This window comes from Galeopterus variegatus, unplaced genomic scaffold (assembly GCF_000696425.1).
Source record: "Galeopterus variegatus unplaced genomic scaffold, G_variegatus-3.0.2 Scaffold545, whole genome shotgun sequence".
NCBI lineage: Eukaryota > Metazoa > Chordata > Mammalia > Dermoptera > Cynocephalidae > Galeopterus > Galeopterus variegatus.
This window is the reverse complement of record NW_007726656.1, coordinates 138,076-157,118: the sequence shown is the minus strand read 5'-3', so window position 1 is coordinate 157,118 and position 19,043 is coordinate 138,076. Positions and strand designations below refer to the sequence as shown.

General features: G+C 39.3%; 1 protein-coding gene across 1 annotated transcript in view; it reads right to left on the bottom strand.

The window, feature by feature from the left end:
- Positions 1-16,769, bottom strand: part of CDADC1 (cytidine and dCMP deaminase domain containing 1) — a 43,029-nt gene extending 26,260 nt beyond the window's left edge. The window contains exons 1-4 of the mRNA XM_008569925.1: positions 16,608-16,769; positions 15,760-15,857; positions 8,343-8,520; positions 1,043-1,612 (exon numbers count right to left, since the gene is read on the bottom strand). Coding sequence (XP_008568147.1) covers positions 1,043-1,612; positions 8,343-8,520; positions 15,760-15,857; positions 16,608-16,689 — 928 coding nt within the window. The 5' untranslated portion in view covers positions 16,690-16,769. The remainder of the gene's footprint in view (positions 1-1,042; positions 1,613-8,342; positions 8,521-15,759; positions 15,858-16,607) is intronic.
- Positions 16,770-19,043: the final 2,274 nt, after the last annotated feature.

Sequence of the window (19,043 nt, the reverse complement as noted above, 5' to 3'; positions counted from 1 at the left end):
AGAAAAAAAAAAAAAAAAAAAAAAAAAAAAAAAAAAAAAAAAAAATAGGCCTAGGCCACACTTGGTTATGAACTTGGCTTAATAGGTCTGGGTTGGAGTATGAACACCTGTTCTTTTTATAAAAGTTTCAGTAGTTACTCTGATACGCTGCTGGTTGAGAAACTCCATATTACTGAATTTACTTTGAACTGTGGTCTTTCTTTAGAACATACTACAGACCCCTGACATCTGTATGGACCTTTTTTGGAGATTTTCTTTCTCTTCTCCTTCTTTCTTGGTATAATTTAAAAATCAAATTATAGTCCACTCCACAAACAAACCCTGTTCTAATGCTCCCCTGCCTGCATTCTGCTTTTTCTCTTATTTCAAAGTTACATTTAAAAAATGATCATGATTTTAATTTGAAAAATCTTACATATTGTAAGATGTAAAAACACTGTTCCATAATTGGAAATACAGATGCCATCTTTTATCACAATAAATAAAATTCCCAAGTAATATTCTCCTTTTCCATATAGACAACCTAATACAAGAAAGTAAAAATGTTTGATTTCTCTACTTGCTTACTAAAGACATACCAGCAATTGAAAGAATCTGCAATAACCAACATTCCTTTACTTTGATTCTATTAGTTATTTTGAATTCATATTTTATTATAAAGACTTTTTTAAAGGTTTTTATTGAATACGGAATACAAACAAAATATGAAAATGTTAACAAAAATGAATACTTTTGGTTCTCTCTCCTCTTTCTGTTCCATCTTTAGGGAGGGCTCAACAGTGAAATCATAAAAGAAGCAGAAAGAAGGGCCTAGGTAATCAGGCCCTGATTTATAAATGGAGCACTGAATGTAAGGTCACAAGGAATCCTAAAACTGTTCAAAGAAAGAGTTGTCTACTCGAGGATGTCACTAACTTCTCTATATTGCAGGAACAGCAAAACTGAGTAAATGAACTCTGCCATAGATGAGATGAACACCACTTTACTTCTAAGACAAATACAACCAATCAACCCCAATTTATGAACTAAGCACAGAACTCACCAGTTCGATAGGCCAGTAACCTGGCCTGAACCATGCAGTGCCTTGCAATTTCTTGTGGCAAACTTTGATTGTGAATTTCATTAATCTGTTCTGGATTGCTACAATAAAATCCAAAGTGTTTAAAGTTGGGCACACTGGAAGCTACTGTGGCCAAAAGTAGGATAAGGTCTTTCATGTTTTGCCTTAGATTGCTAAAGTATGGATTTTCACACAGGTTCTCCAAACCTATAGTCATCAGAATTTGCTTATGTATTTCTTCATTTGAAATCAAAAATAACGTTTCATATTCTTTTATTCTTTCTTGTTTACATTCAGAATAAAAGTCAATGTTAGCATCCGGCAATGTTTTTGTAATTTTTTGAATAAAGTCACATTTGTAAGAGGTCTCCTCTACAAACTGCACCATATAACACACCAGAGGTTGAAGTAAGACACACACATGGGCCCGACTGTTTGACTTCAATCTTTCCACTGCTTTGGCATCTAACTTTGCATCTTCAGAACTAGAAGCCTCAGTAAGCAAACTTATTTCTGGATCAGCAGGCCAATATGAAATTCGGTTAACTCCAGCTGAAATACAAAATTTGAAAGGTAATTATCTGATACATGCTGAATTTAGCATTTTCTTGATAAATCCACCCTATTATTGCAGTAGATCTAGAGGCCCCGATGTAATAAATGTCTATTACCAAGTCACCTATTACACAGCCCGAGGGTTGGCAAACTACCACCAGGCCAAATCAGGCCCACTGCCAGTTTTTGTACAGCTCACAGATTAAGCATGGGTTTTGTATTTTTAAGTAGTTGGAAAAATCAAAATAAGAACATTTTGTGACACACGAAACAATGGAAAATTCAAATTCCAGTGTCCATAAGCAAAGTTTTATTCGAACACAGATGCACCTTACATAGTCTTTGGTTACTTTTGCATGGCAGAGTTGAGCAGCTGTGAATGGCCTGCAAAGCCTAAAATATTTAGTTGGTTGGCACACAGTGTTATAACACCAAGGTCAAGTGTTCAGTTCCCCTCACTGGCCAGCTGTGAAAAAAAAGTTCCTGTCCTCTGACTCAGAATTCTTCTGGGGAACCATTCAAACAAAATATTATAAATAGAGAGAGAAAAAAAATCATGCATGCATGTTTAGTACAACATTCTTTTAAAAAGTAAAAATGTTTTTTAAAAAACCTAATGACCAAAATAGGGGAATGGTTAAACAAACTATGGTCCTCTTCATAATAAAATATTATACAGTTATCAAAAATATCCACAAAGAACTTATAAAATAAAAAAAAAATTTTTTTCTTCAAAGTAACCAACTCAATGAATCCTACATTGGGATGAAACATTTTAATCTGATGGTAGCGCCTAACACTGTATGGGGAGCACTCACAGCTCCAAGATTTTCCTTCCAGATGACAAGAAAATTCCTGGAAATAAATAGCTATGCTACAGCCTGGTCTGCTGACCGTGGGAAGGAGGGGAAATGGATGGGAAAAAAATTGTGTTCTGTCTTCATGTCACTCGTAGATCCAGTCCTGAGCACAGCTCTTGTAATCCACCAGTTCCTTACGGTGAAACCACAAACTGATCTCCTTAACTGCACTCTCCATGGAATCACTGCCACGAATAATGTTCCTGCCAACTTAGATGCAAAAGTCCCACAGATGGTCCCAGGCTTGGAGTCTGCAGGGTTGGTCTCCCTGAGCGTCATTCAGCCTGTCTTCACAACATTCAGCCCCTCCCAGACCATGGTAACCACTCGCCCTGAGTGCATGTACTTCACCAGGCCAGGAAAGAACGGACAGCCCTTCAGGTCAATGTGGTCTTCCTTGAGAAGGTCTTCAGAAGCCTGCATGAATTTCATACTAATGAGGCAGAATCCCTTCTGCTCAAAACACTTGATGATCTCTCCCACGACCCCGCTGGATCCCATCAGGTTTGATGGCAGTGAAGGTATGCTCATTGTTGGCTGTGGTCCTCTCCAGCTGCTTCAGCTTCAACTCTGGCTGCTCGAAAAATTCTTATGTAACATGAGGGTAGGGGAGAGCAGTATTAATTTCTTAAGCCCATAAAATTAAAGACAAAACAATGAATTAAAGGAACATTTTTCAACCAGTGTGAAAGAGGAAAGGTTAATAATCTTTAATATACAGAGAAGATTTTAATTCATTAAAAGTATATATGAATTGTCAAAAATAATAAGGCCTCAGAAGAGACAAAAAGATATGAACAAATAATTTATAAAACAGAAAACATAACTAGATAACAAACGTAAGGAAAAATATTTTACTTTGTATTTGAGATTGAATAATGAGATGCCTCATACATAGTTAAGCATCCAAATATTCATCAATTAATGAAGTTTTCAACAAAGAGACCCCTTTGCTAGTATGTCATGTAATTTCACCTATGAAATTTTTGTGTGTGTGTGATTATGCCCCAAAGCAAACAGACACATAGCCCACAAGGTCTTCTACCCTTCAAAGTAATAGATAGGCATAAACTAAAGTCTAAGTTAAACAAATGCACTTTTCTGTCTGCTCTCTGCTACTCCTGACTCACTGTGGCTTGGGCTGCAAAGCAATTCTGAAGGCCTCAAAGCTTATATCTGAGTGTTTCCTCTGGCTACATTTTACTTTCCCTCTGTCCGAATTCTCATAATCCATTTCCCAACCAGCAATGATGGCAAACCTATCATCTAAGCATCGTAGTTGCTCCCAGTAATCCTGATCCAAGAAAAAGAGAGGATAAATAATCTTTAGACAAAAGTTCATGTACTAGTAGCACTGTGACGGATGGGGTTTTCAAGTTTTGTGATCTCAGGATCCCTTTACATTCTTAAAAATTATTGATGACCCCGAAGAATTTTTTTTATGTGAATTATACCTATTGATATTTATTATATTAAAAAATTAAAGCAAAAATTTAAATACTCATTAATACATTAAAAATAACAATCTATTACACATGAATACAAATAACAGCTTTATGAAAAAAATTATATTTTCTAACACAACAAAAATTAGTGAGAAGAATGGCATTGTTTTAAATTTTTATGAAATTGGGCCGGCCCGGTGGCGCACTGCTACAGTGCGCCGCTTGGGAAGTGCGGCGGCGCTCCCGCCGAGGGTTCGGATCCCACGTGCAGACTGGCGGCTCACTGGCTGAGTGAGGAGCGGGGGCAACACCGAGGGCTGCGATCCCGTTGCCGGTCCCGGTCTGGTACGGGCGCGACACTGAGGGGTGCGATCCGTTGCCGGTCACAAAAAAAGACAAAAATAATAATAATAATAATAAATAAATAAATAAATAAAAATATAACACTGCACTCTAACCAGCTGAGCTAACCAGCCAGCCCAAGGGCAGTGATTTAAAAAAAAAAAAAAATAATAAATAAATTTTTATGAATATCTTTAATAGTTGGCTTAATAAAAGACAGCTGGATTCTCAAATCTGCTTCTGCTTTCAACCTGTCACAATAGGTTGTTTTCATCGAAGTATATGAAAAGTCCAGCCTCACAGAGATATGTAGTTAAACAAGGGGTATTTTAACAGCCATTTCAGATGATTGTGAATATTCTTCTTTGACATTACATAAAAATTTGACAAGGGATAGTTTCTTAAAGGTTAGATGCACTGTGGGATTTGAAACCATATCAACAACTTTTTGTACTGTTACTGGTCCATTGGTCTGTCTTACACTTAGAATGTTTATTTTACTCATGCATGATTTTGTAGCATCATGCATAAGTCATTTGGCAAACAATGATTTACTGATTTTACAATATTCAGAAAAAACCATTCATTAATATCACCACCAATGTTATCAAAAGGGTCTAAGTACTGGTAAGATGTCAAGTTCATAATGGTGGATATGAGCATTCCAAAATTCTAATTTTCACTTAAAAGCTCAAATTTTATCATTGGCAACAAATACTGTCAGTTGTTTTCCTGAACGTGACAAGCTCAATCTATTTTTGAGAAAATGTCTGCCAAATATACAAGTTTAAATACCATAGTTTGTAAGTTCACAGTGTTCCACAAGAAAACTGGATAATTCAGTTTGCAAGTCAAGCAATTACATAATTGGTTTTCCTTAAGGCAACCTCACACTTAGGTTTGTAGCAAAACTGCTTCCTGCCCACTTCCTATTTCCTCACACAGAATATCAAAAAGATGTGTAAAGATGTATATGCAAAGGTTGGGATTTGATACAATTAGTCATTTTTAGCAAGGACATTCTTACGTGAGATTGGTTTTCCTTTACTCCGAGTGCAAAGAAGAGTACAACATCCACCAGTGCAGTTTGGCACCACTGCCTTGATCCATACTACTGCACCAGTAGTTTTAGAACTATTAGTGTGGGGCCGGCCCGGTGGCGCACTGCTACAGTGCGCCGCTTGGGAGCGCAGCGGTGCTCCCGCCGAGGGTTCGGATCCCACATACAGACCGGTTCCCGCTCACTGGCTGAGCGAGGTGCGGGCGCAACACCGAGGGTTGCGATCCCATTGCCGGTCCCGGTCCAGTATGGGCGCGACAGTGAGGGTTGCAATCCGTTGCCGGACATGGGAAAAAAAAAAAAAAAAAAAAAGGAACTATTAGTGCGAATGTTAATATTATTATGAAAATAGTGTTGAACTCAAGGACCAGCAAGCAGCAGTCCACAGACCACACTTTGAGAACCAATATGTTACAGAAATGTTTGCTTTGTAACTGAAATGATAGTAATTGCAAGTAAAGTAATTTAGCTGTAGCATAGGGTTCAACCATGCCCCTTCCCAAGATAACTAACTTATAACATAGCAATTTCGTTTATATATGGGTCTAACGCCAACATAAAAGCACTTCCATTGTAGTTCTTTCCTGATTTTCCACACTTCGTTATCTCTCTTGCCAGGCTGAGATGTCTTAACTCAAAGACATCAAGCAGCAGTGAGTTACCTGCACTCCTCTGTTCTAATTTTTGGCTCTGAGACCCTCGAGCGGGAGCGCCACCGCGCTTCCCAAGCGGCGCACTATCCAGTGCGCCACCGGGCCGGCCCCGGCTCTGAGGCTATTAAGAGCACTTTCAGCGCAGTCAGCTCAGCACAAAACAAAACTATCTTTTATTCATTGTTCTCCCTAGAGTCTAGAACAGATCAGTCAATAAATGTTTTCTTTCACACTCTTTCCTTTCTATATCAGTGCCACCAACTGAACCCTCTTTTATACCCTGCCTACTGCAAAAGTCTACTAACCAAGCTCCCAATCTCTAATTCCTCCCTGCTCCTATTCAATAACAATAAAAATTTCAATCATGTTACATCCTGCTCAAAAATCTTCAATGGCTCCACATCATCTATAACAGGAATTATAAGACAGTTGAACACAATTGATAAAATGAATGTCCAATCTGCCTGGTTAGTTGGAAAAAGGAGAAAAAAATGCCACCACCACTATCATACCTACCTTCTCTATCTGTAATTGCAGTGGAGAGACTACAGAATCAAATATCGATCATAGACACCTTCTTGAAATGCTGGTTGCAGGCCAGGAGGCTTCTAGCCACATGACTATTCCTTCTGGAAGTTCTTCTACTTGTAGCTCAAGGCATTGACCTTGACACAGATCTGATCGTTACTCTTAAGACTTTTCTTTTATTGGAGAATTACTCTTAAGACTTTGATACAAATAAAAATATCTCTTCCTCAAAACAGGTCTAGAAACTCTGTTCCATAAGATAACGCCCAAAGGCCATACATGTTTCTCCATTAAAGCCCCAACCTGTCATTATAATCCATCTGCCACTATTCTCCAAGAATACTCCATTTCAAATATTGACCCCAGAACTTTGCTTCTTACAACTTGATGACTCCATATGTGCTGTTTCCCCAACCAGGAATGTGTTCTTTCTCCTCTACATCTGATCCCTCAAGATCCAGCTTAAGCCGCAGCCTTTCATAACATGCCAATCTGTAAGGATCTCTGTTTCTCCTTTGAGATCATATATCACTTACAGCTTGTGTCACTCATTGGTATTAGATAATGTGCTACATTAAATTGTTATTTTGGCTGCCAAATAACAGTTTGAGGTAAGGGATTAGAAACTATTATTAGTATTTTTTTTTTTTGATCCGCCATAGCACCTACATACAAGATACACATTTTTTTTTTTTTTTTTGTCTTTTTTCGTGTCCGGCAACGGATCGCAACCCTCAGTGTCGCGCCCGTACTGGACTGGGCAGCACCTCGCTCAGCCAGTGAGTGGGAACCGGTCTGTATGTGGGATCCGAACCCTCGGCGGGAGCGCCGCCGCACTCCCAAGCGGCGCACTGTAGCAGTGCGCCACCGGGCCGGCCCGATACACAATTTTTTTAAATAGAAGAATGGTCTGCATATTTACCTGGGTGCAAAATAGACTCTATAAGCACAGGATAGGCCCATGGCTCACTTGGGAGAGTGTGGTGCTGATAACACCAAGGCCACGGGTTCAGATCCCTATATAGAGATGGCCAGTTAGCTCACTTGGGAAAGCATGGTGTTGACAACACCAAGTCAAGGGTTGAGATCCCCTTATCGGTCATCTTTTTAAAAAAAAAAAAAAAGAACCTATAAGCACAAAGAGGTTTAGTGAGCAGCCTGGTGTAGTAGAGATGAATGGCTGTTCATTAAAAATTTGAGCTTCTCCTTCCAAAGTATAGAGAGCCATTGGGAGACAGCTGCCCAGCCAGGGACTATAGTTTCCACAATGGATATGAACAGAAACGATGTATGTGACTTCCAGGCCAAAGTTTCTTAGAAGTATGCCTTCTCTACTCTCTCTTTCTCAGTCTGCTTCTGGATGACAGGCCCTAGGGATGACAACAGCAAGAGGCAGAAGATGCCTAGGCCCATGAATCAACTACATGAAGAAAAGTTGCCTGCTGTCCAGCAACACCTGTGTTGGACTATTATATAGGTGATAAATGTCTAGTATATAAGGGTATTTCAAAAAGTTCATGGAAAAATAGAATTAAAAGATAATACTAATCTTTCCATGAACTTTAAACCCCTCAAATCAAATCACTAAAATTTTGTGGTTTATTTGTCACAGCAACTAGCATTAGTCTATTAATTCACCGAAGGTCATTTAACTGGTTAGTGGACAGAACTGAGACCAGAATCCATGTTTTCTGACTCTTCCTCTTACAATGTGTCAAATCGCCTTTAGATACACATTTATATTTCCAAATTATCTCTGTGGTATTTAGGCAATTTGTTCCCACTGATTGCTCTCAGATAAATGCTCTTAATCCCCAACAAAGCCTTATCTGCACTTACCATTTACAATCATTTTCAAACAAGCAGAACATGGTTTTCTGGAAAAATAAAGATCACAGTTTTTCAGCCTTGACCCATGTTTAATAAGAGCAATTTGCCCAGCATGTAAATCTTCACTAGAACAATGGAGACCAACAATTTTCATATTTTTCACCACCACAAGACCAGTTCTCTTCACCTACATTAAGATACAAAATAATAATTTATTAGTTATCACACTTAATGATCATATCACGAATTATAGTTGATTTATTAATAAAATGAAGGTTTTGTTTAATTCTTTATCTGAAGAGTTTATACAATAGCACATTTCTCATCAGGTCCAAAAAACTTTCTGAAAGTTTAGTGTTGACTTTAGACTTGAAATTTTCTAAAGCTAGGCTCTACTAACCAAATAATTAAGCATGTAATTATCATTCATTTGTTCTAGTGAAAGATGAATACATTTTAACCTAGTAAAGAACCAAGTCGATATGACTTGTTTCTTAAAGCATCTAATCTAGGATATTTTGTATTAAGCTTCTAGATGGTAATAAGAAAAAATTTGGAAAACCTGCTTAATTTACACACGGATTAGTGAAGTCCAGAGAGTTTACATAATTTTCTGAAAGACCCATAGATGGTAAAAGGCAGAACTAAATCTTAAATTCTAAAATATTTTGAATATTGACTGAAATAAAGATTATTCTCAACTTCTTTCTAAAAACCAGCTGTACTAATTTTTAGCGCTATGACAGTCTAGATTAAAGTAGTTAGGTCCCACCTACTACAAATATATGCATGTTATAATAACAAAAAAAGGGAAGACATACCCTCAGGTGTCACAAAGGGAGAGAGAATTCAAAACCGGGGCAGTGAGCTTGAGCTTTCTTGGCAGTATTCCACAGAGAGGGGATGGGGCTGACTCCGATTTAAGCCCTGCAGGCTTGGGACTGACTGGGGGTCTAAAGAGTCCCAATGTACCTCTTTGAATGAAGATTTCCTGTTACTTTGACCTAAAGTGTCCCAACTTATACAAATACTAATCAAAAAAGCTGGTGTAACAATATTAATATCAGATAAAGCAGACCAAGTTAAAAAACAATCAGTTCTACATAAGGCACAAAATAATCTACGCTGTTTTCACACAAAAGACTGAAGTAAGGAATGTAAACCTAATCCTTGGCTTCAGGACTGACTGTTACAGTATGTGGGGAACGTGGACTGACAACAGGGCATCTCTTATTCCCTACCTCCTTCCAAAGGGGTTTTACGCTATACTTATCCCCCAATACAACGTATTTGAAATCATTTTAAGGATCAGACCAAAGCTATGTTAACTAAAATAGTCAAGTTTCAGTTTCAGTTATGAGTATAAAAGTTTAAAACTATGCAGAATGATACCTTGTGAAACATGTAAAAAGAAGAAATAGAGAAGATTTTATGGAATTTCATACCTGAGTTAACCAACCGTCTCCTAAACTGTAAGAACATTTAAAAGGAATACAAAATATTTCCTTCACAAAATATATATCTAAGAATATACCTAAAATATGAAAAATTTATCTATATTGGCTTTTAACATAAGCTTTAAGTTTACCTTGAATTTGTGAAAACTTTCCCCTCCCCATCCCAAAATTTCTTCGAGTTTTATGTTCCTCACATATGCAGTGTATGCTATTATGTACTTCTGAGTACTTCCAGCAAGTTTGTTTTTTTAAAAAAAGGTCACTTTAGAAAAGAACTGATGATACCTTATCAAAAGATCTTGCCACTAGAGTTCACGTTGTGAAACTGAACCAATGTGACCAGTGGAAGTGGTTGTAACTGAATGACTTTAGCTTTAAATATTCTAAGTAGTTAGACAGATGTAAAACCAGAAGCCTTGTGCACAAAAGACTTTTAAAAAAATTATTCCAAATAAATGAGAAACATACTCATCAATTTATTTTTTATTAGAATAATCTTTGGGGCCAAGTTTATCACTTTTTTGTCTAGATCCTTTTTACCTCAAAAAATATAACTTTTTTTTCCATTTTGCTTCAAGTTTGAGACAAAGATTTTTTTTTCCATCCCTAACTTAACAAAACAAAACAAACAAAAGCCTAAGCTGCATTCCATTTTGGCACTTCCGCCTACTGCAGCTCCCCAAAGACTGGATCTTTTCAGTGAATCGCTGTTCTGGATCTTGGTTTTGCTTCACTACACTAACTTCTTGGCCAGTCATCTATGTAATCCTAGTCAAAGAGTTTTACATTAAAACATGGACAGTCCGTTCTGTACATGAACTACTACACTTACTTAAGTGGTGATTCTCTATTTTTTTCCCTTTGCCTTTCTTCTGTTAAAACATCTAAGTCTTCTGAGGCAAATTATTTCTATACTCTTGCTGAGCGTTTTAGAGACTCACTCTCAGAACTATCAGGAAATCTATAGGAATGTACATAAGAATAATCAAGGTAATTCTTTTCGAAATATACATGCTTAGTCTCCACTCCACACCCAATGAATCAGAATCTCTGGAAAACTCAAAAGATTAAAGTAACAAGGAAATATTATACAATATTAAAAAGAACAAGGTTCACTTTTCAGGTCTGGGCTTTGATCATAGCCTACTTACAAACTAATAAGTTAGCCTATTACTGTTTCATGGATGTTAGCAGAAGACATGAAACTCCTGGGTCAAAAACAATGGACATTATTATTTGCAACACAGCAGTCTGAGCATCATGTTTGGGATTTTTTTCTTGCCCTCAAGCCCTGTACGGGGTAACACAGAGGGACACTGATGATTGTCTGGACAGACAGTGGGCTGTGTTACAGAAGAGGAACACCAAGCTTGGAGATTCAGCTGTTTCATAGCAAACGGTAAACCAATCTGTTCTTTGTCCTGGAGAAAAACATGGAATTAAACCTGATTTTTTGTTAAACAAGATATAAAGTTGTATAAAATCTTGTTATTAATATAGTTTTATAACTCTAAAATTTACTTGGCACTTTTTTTTTAATGGAAATGCTAACTGAAAGCCTTAGTTATTTTCTCATGCTACATAGTCTTTCTATAAAGTACAGGATGTGTATTATTTGCACAGGATGTATTCTCGGGGGGCAGGTGGGAACAAAAATATAACTAAACTGAATCTGGATATAAAAAAATAACTTCTTCAAAATTAGTATTCAATCTCTAACAAGCCCAGCTTTTTAAATGTACCTTTTTAAGGTCTTAAATCTATAAACATTTGCTTCTAATCTGGCTCTTCAAGACAAATTTTATCAGCAAAAAATCTGAAAACAAACCATCAAAAAACCCCAACAGCTTGGGAATCTTCGACTTTCATAAAATAATACTAAGCTATTAACAAGGAGAAAGAATAAAAGAACTTCAAAATTCATAAAGGAAATGAAGAGATTTCTCAAAGCCATTAATAAAATATGGAGCTATGGCAGGGGTTGGGGGGTTGTTGAGAAATAGAGAATAACAATGTATAACATTTTTAATGATGTTTTACTATTTATAAAACATTTCATATAGGAATTTGGGGAAAAATTACTTCAAGAGATATCATTTTACCATGAGAAGTGAGTTCCCTCAATTCCTGTTAAAATTCCTCAATGCAATCACAATACTGACAGGATAAAATCTAAACACCTTTGCAAAGCATTCAATAGCTTTTTGTGATATGATTCCTGTGTACCTTTTTTTCCTTTTTGTCTTTTTTCATGTCCGGCAACGGATCGCAACCCTCAGTGTCGTGCCCGTACCGGACCAGGACCGGCAACGGGATCGCAACCCTCGGTGTCGCGCCCGCACCTCGCTCAGCCAGTGAGCGGGAACCGGTCTGTATGTGGGATCCGAACCCTTGGCGGGAGCGCCGCCGCGCTCCCAAGCAGCGCACTGTAGCAGTGCGCCACCAGGCCGGCCCGATTCCTGTGTACCTTTTTTTCCTTTTTGTCTTTTTTCATGTCCGGCAACGGATCGCAACCCTCAGTGTCGTGCCCGTACCGGACCAGGACCGGCAACGGGATCGCAACCCTCGGTGTCGCGCCCGCACCTCGCTCAGCCAGTGAGCGGGAACCGGTCTGTATGTGGGATCCGAACCCTTGGCGGGAGCGCCGCCGCGCTCCCAAGCAGCGCACTGTAGCAGTGCGCCACCAGGCCGGCCCGATTCCTGTGTACCTTTCCAGGAGCACTTCCAGTCTCTTCCCTCCACCCAACTTCATCCTCGACATGAAGACAAAAATTCTCTCGCTCTTCCAAGCTTTTCCATGTGGAGTCCCTTTGCCTGGGCAAATGCCTATTCATCCTGCAAGTCTCAGTTCAAATACTACCTCCCCTGTGAATTCTTCCTTCACTTTCCCATATAGAGTCTGGCCTTGGTAGTTACCTCTGCTTATACTTTGTATTGGCTCTACCATCTAATTATATCTTAACTAATTGTTTAAATGCCTAGTTTTTTTCCCCATTACAAAGTGAGGACCACATCTTTTCTTTTTTGTATTTCCAGCACCAAGCACACAACCTCATTCACAGTTAAGAAGGCATCCAAAATGAAAAAGAAAGAGGGTGGTCATGAATGGCCTCCTAAAAATGCTGTGGGAATTTAAGGATTTGCAAAGTCTTTCTGTGGAAAACCTAAAGCAACCTTTCAGCAGAATCATTGGCCAGTTGGAAATCTCAATGAGTATGCGCAGAATATAATTATATTTTTGTAAGAGTTAAAAAAAAAAACAACAAAACCTTATGTTTAAAAAAAGATTAGAGGGCTGGCCTGTGGCTCACTTGGGAGAGTGTGGTGCTGATAACACCAAGGCCATGAGTTCGGATCCCTATATAGGGATGGCCGGTTAGCTCACTTGGGAGAGCATGGTGCTGACACCAGCAAGTCAAGGGTTAAGATCCCCTTACCGGTCATCTTAAAAAAAAAAAGATTATCAAAATCTTAACAGTGATGTTGTTAGAATGGTGGGAAGCCATGGTCCCTGAATATACATGAAAAACACAAAGTGTTTTTCCTATACTCTTACTCAGGAACAATCAACATAGAAGACTTCTGTGACTATATGTTGTGAGGGTTTTCCCCCACACATACCAAGCAATCAGTTCTCCAACAGACACCAGCTGGGTGTCCTTCAATTCAGTTTCAACATTATCTACCTGGAGATAGCATCAGATCCCACAGGTTGAGGGATCAGTCCCCGAGACCGCTCCCCTCCCAACTTCAGGTGCCAATCACAAGCCCCAGGGTGTTTTACCTGTGCTTCTCACAGACTGACAATAAATTGAGGTTCCTGCGACTCCCCTCCTTGGATTTCATTAATTTGCTAGAGGAACTCAGGGCAACATGGACTTAATGCTTACTAGTTTATTATAAAGGATATCACAAAGGGTACAGATGAAGAGACACATAGGGCAAGTTATGGGGGAAGAGGCAAAGAGCTTCCATGCCCTTGGGGTGTACAACCCTCTAGGAGCCTCCATGTGTTCAACTATCCAGAAGCTTCCTGAACCCTGTGCTCTTGGGATTTTGATGGAAGCTTCATTACATAGGCATGATTAAAGCATGTACAACTATGTAAAAATGTGATTGAACAAAAAGGGTATGATCTAACAAACTGGGTGTGGAAACCTAGCAAGGTTTCCAAGACCAAGATTCTTCTTGGTCTCTCTGTGCAGCCTTCCTTCCTCTTGCATATGGGGTGGTACCCCTTCTCAAATAGGGGTCTTATGACATACAATCTGATAAGGTAGGTTGGAAAACTTCTTGCCTCAGGAAGAAAGAGGAGGTGAAAGGAAGGCAGGAGAAGGTCAGAGAGACAGACACTGTTTCCTGAGACCTGCTTCTTTTGTTATATTGTTGGCCTAAAGTATCCCAACAATATAACAAAAGAATAAGGGTTATGGGAGTTATGAGCTAGGAAGGATGGACAAGAAACAATATACATATATCATAATATCACACATGGGTAAATTTCTGCACCCACCCCTTTTTTTCCTCTGTTTTCAAAAATATCTTTTTTTTTTTTCGTGTCCGGCAACGGATCGCAACCCTCAGTGTCGCGCCCGTACCGGACCAGGACCGGCAACGGGATCGCAACCCTCGGTGTCGCGCCCACACCTCGCTCAGCCAGTGAGCGGGAACCGGTCTGTATGTGGGATCCAAACCCTCGGCGGGAGCGCCGCCGCACTCGCAAGCGGCGCACTGTAGCAGTGCGCCACCAGGCCGGCCCCTCAAAAGTATCTTAAATGCTTAACTTAATCTAATACTATTTTCCATGATATGATGTTGGACCTCTGTAAAAATTAATGGAAACACTCTAAACTTCCAAAATCACCAAATCGAAATGGGGAGAACCTAGCACCATGCCATTCCAAGCACAGAGGAAAATGACAACAACCCAGCGTCTTGTTGCCCCAAGGGCAAAAGAAACAAAAAAATGTAGAATGTACATACTTCCAATACATTGGCTTTTATGATTATTCTGTACATTCCTAACCTGTTTTGATCATTTCTTTCAAAATCCAAAAAAGATGCTACTTATATGGAATTAGAAACCAATTAGCATTCATAGATTACTTATTATAATAGTAGATGCTAAACTGTATATCAAATAAAATAAGACATGGTATCTACCTGCAAGCAATTTACCGTTTGGTGGGACAGGGAAAAACTACTGCAAAAGTTTTCAGAACCAAAATGGAGTTACTAGTGTTAAAAGAAAAACCCTGACAAATAGAACTGGGAAAGGGCCATGAAGGCAGAGTTCTCATGCAGGTATGCCTGATAACAAGAACTATCACAAAGGACTCTGCAAAACCACAACCTTGCACAGGGGCCATTGCAAACCTAATAAAAAATATTTCTGCAAGGACATCTGCCCAGCAACTGCCTGTCCGACCTCAGACTGTCATCACCCTTGTTACTGACACTTGAAGCCAAGGATAATTATCCCAAAGCAATTACTTAATCCTCCATCACTTGTCCTTTAAAAACCTTTGTCTTCCTTTATCTCCCTGAATATGCACATAGTTCATTATGGCACATGTATTCCCATCGCAACACCTTATTCCTAAATAAATACCATTTTATTTTCTGTAGACTCTCTGTTATTTAGGTTGACACTATCTAGATAAAACACCAACAGTATATAATTGGGTGATATATGTGACAGACAATAATCTCATTGGCCAAACCAACACAAAATACCATTAGTACCAGATAAATATGGCACAGTCTGAGAGAGTAACTATTCTATTTTTAGATTGGAAAGATGAGACATTACAGCTTTAAGTTAGAAGATCACGCTAAACCATAAAGCTATTTTTCAAATGTTGAGGATTGAGTTTGGTTATAAGTGTGACAGAAATTGTAGCAATAAAATCAAATTTTAGACTGTTGATTTTCTATGCATAAAAACCTTCCATGGAAACAAATTATACCTGAGGTTTTTGCCTCTGGGCTTCTACTGCTGGGAAGATCTCCATCCAGAGACTCAGCAGAGTGAAAAGGTTGACTTTAGAAAGCCTTGGTATCTGACCTACAAAAGAGAGGACGAACACTTTAAAATTTTTCTAATGGTGAAAATAAGAACTAAGCTCAACGCCACTTGGGTGCTGCAAACTTAGCTCATTTGCTTTAGCAGGCAGCAGAGAAAAGGGATTAGAGAACAAGAGAATCAGATTTCTCAGCAGGAAAAATCCCACCCTCAGTTGCGGCGACCTCCTATGGCACTTTCCAAAGTTGGGCCCTCTTTTTTCCAGCCCTCGCCAGGCAGAAAAAATGGTACAACTGATACATGTAACTGTGGAAACAACCCAAAGTAAGTTGGGAAAAGCCCTCATCTCTGACGTCGTCGTGGAGCACGCTTTTCTTTGGTCTGGGATGACGCGTAGCTACAAGGGCAGTGACTAGAACACGACACTACAAATGCGGTGACCTTCGACCCCAAAGCAGTCGACATATAGGAACGCGTCAAGTGCGGCTAATTTGGAAACCAAGGCAAACGCGAGGTTCGGGGTATTTTCAGGCTCTTCGACCCCTGAGATCCCAGCTCTAGGTCCCGTAAGGAACAGTAAAGGGGGGCAATTTGCACGACTTCAAAAGCCGGTGCCGCCGAGCCGAGACGACCCGGTCACCAAGGCGGGGACCCACCCAGGGCGGGTTTGAGACCTCCAGGAACAGCAGGGCAGGCAAAGAGGGGCGGGCAAGGGACTCGGAGTTCAACGGCGGGAGACGCGCAAAGCAAAGCCAAAGGCGGGGTGGCGGGGGCAGAGTCTCGGGCACTCACCGGTCATGCTGCCAGTCTGCGTGCTGACTGACCGCCCGGCCCCCGCGCTCTCTAGATTTTGCATCTGCCCTGCTTCTTTCATCCCAAGCCCAGCGTCCTCTGCCGCCCGGGAAACCTCTCCCTGTCAGGCATGATCTTGGCCCCAGCTGTTGCCCCTCCCCCCTCCTCCCAACAAGTGTAAAGCAATTGCCAACTAGGCGCGGCCGGATGACGTCTCAAGCCCACCGCCACTTCCGGGCGCCTTGGGGGACGTCATCGAGGCGTGGACGTGGCCGCGCAGGGCTGCGCCTCGGGCGGTGGCCGAGGTCCTAGGTGGCGCAAACTCTGATGGGGTGATGGCTGCCAAGAGATGAGAATTTTTTTCTGAGAGCGAAGGAGAGTTGGAACGGAAACCTACCCGGTCTGTCATGGTCAAGGTTTTGGAGAACCTTGGGGGTGAAGCGGGGGGCGCGGGGGGAGCTGGACGGTCCAGGGTATTGTTATTATCAGAGATTGGCAGGTCCTGGGGAATTTAGTGTCATGGAACGCAGTAGGGACTTTCTGCTTCCTGTCAGGAACATGAAGACATGAAGAGATTGAACTGTCATTGGGGAAAAGGTGAGGGGAGGAGAGAGTAGCACATGGCCCCTGGAAAATCTGAGAAGTAGCCTGACGTCGTGGGTTTGTGCCCAGTGCATTTTATTGAAGTGTCCCAAGGCATGACTCAAAATGAAGCCCCTCCCTCCCTAGTGACTCAAAGTCCAGTTTCCATCACCAGTTTGTTCTGTTAACCACAACTTGAAAACTGACGAATAAGACAAAAATTGCTCTCATTCTTTGAAAGCAAAAACTGAATGTTGTGAAGGTACAGAATTTTGTAAAGGACTGAAGTGAGAATCTTCGTGTTGATGGTATGGCTGTGGTTCATTAATTTTCATTACTGTATAGTACTTCATTGTAGGTATATACCACAATTTATTTGAGTCGAGGGACATTTGGACCATCTCCAGCTTCTTGCTATTGCAAAAAAAAAAAAAAAAAAATGCTTCTGTAAACATTTTTGTATGCAAGGGTACAATAAAAAGTTTATGGACTCGACTATTTATTATCTTTTAATTCCGTTTTTTCATGAGCTTTTCCAAGTACCCTCCTTATGTTCATATGCAAGAGTTTCTTTAGGGACCATACTTAAGAGTACAATTCTTAGGTTGTTATTGTTAAGTTTACCAGGTAATACTGAAACATTTTCCAAAGGAATGAACTAATTTACATAGCTCTGTATTCCCATCAGTTCTTGGTATTGTCAGACCTTTAATGTTTGCCAATCGGACTGGTATAAAGTGGTATATTGTTAAACTTGCAATTAGCAATTTCACTAAACTCATTTATTAATTCTACTAATTTATCTGTAAATTCTTTTGGATTTTATGGTACACGATTAAATCATGTAACAATAATGAATTGTATTTTTTCCTTTTTAATCTTTTTTTCCCAAGCGCTGTCTAGAAACTTCAGTACAGTGTAGAATTAGCAGTGGTGACAGCAGGCATCCTTGTTTTAGTTCCTGCCTTCACAGGAATGTCTCTCTAGTTGCCTTAGGATTTTGTGTGTATGTGTGTTTGTTTTTTAGATACCCTTTATTAGATTAAGAAATTCCTTTAGTTGACTAAGAGATCTATTTTAAAATCATGAATAGATGTTAAATTTTATCAAAACCTTTTTCTGAATCTTTGAGATAATTTTTCTCCTTTATTCCATTAATTTGTTTAATTGCATTGATTGATTATCAATTGGTAAACCAACTTGTATTTCTGGAATGAATACCATTTAGTTGTGCTCTATTTTCTTTATAATAAATTGATGGATTCCATTCGTTAATATTTTATCTAGGATTTTTGTATCTATGTCATAAGTAAGATTGGCTATAATTTTCCTTTCTCATAATAGTCTTTTCAAGTTTTGGTTTCATAAAATGAATCAGGTGTGTTTCCTCTTTTAATTCTGTGGGTGAGTTTGTATAAATTGATATTATTTTTTTGCTTAAATGTGAGGTGGAATTCATCAGTGAAGCCATATTGACCTAGAGTTTTCTTACTGGGAAGGTTTTGAAATTATGGCTTAATTTCTTTTAGAATTATTTATAATTTTATTTATTATACTTATTTTGGTAGATTGTATTCTTCAAGCATTTGTCCATTTTATCGAAGTTTTCAAATGTCTTGGTGTAAAATGGTTCAAAATATTATTTTACCATTCTAATGTTTACAGTGGTGTTGTGTTTTGTATTCCTTACATTGCTTTCTTGTTGCCTTCTCTTTTTTTTTCTTTTAATTAGTCTTGCTAGGTATCAAAGTACCAAATTTTTGGCCTTATTGATCGTCTTTATTGTTTATTTGTATTTATTTCATCAATTACTATTATCTTTAGCATTTCTATTTTTCCACTTTTTTTGGTTTA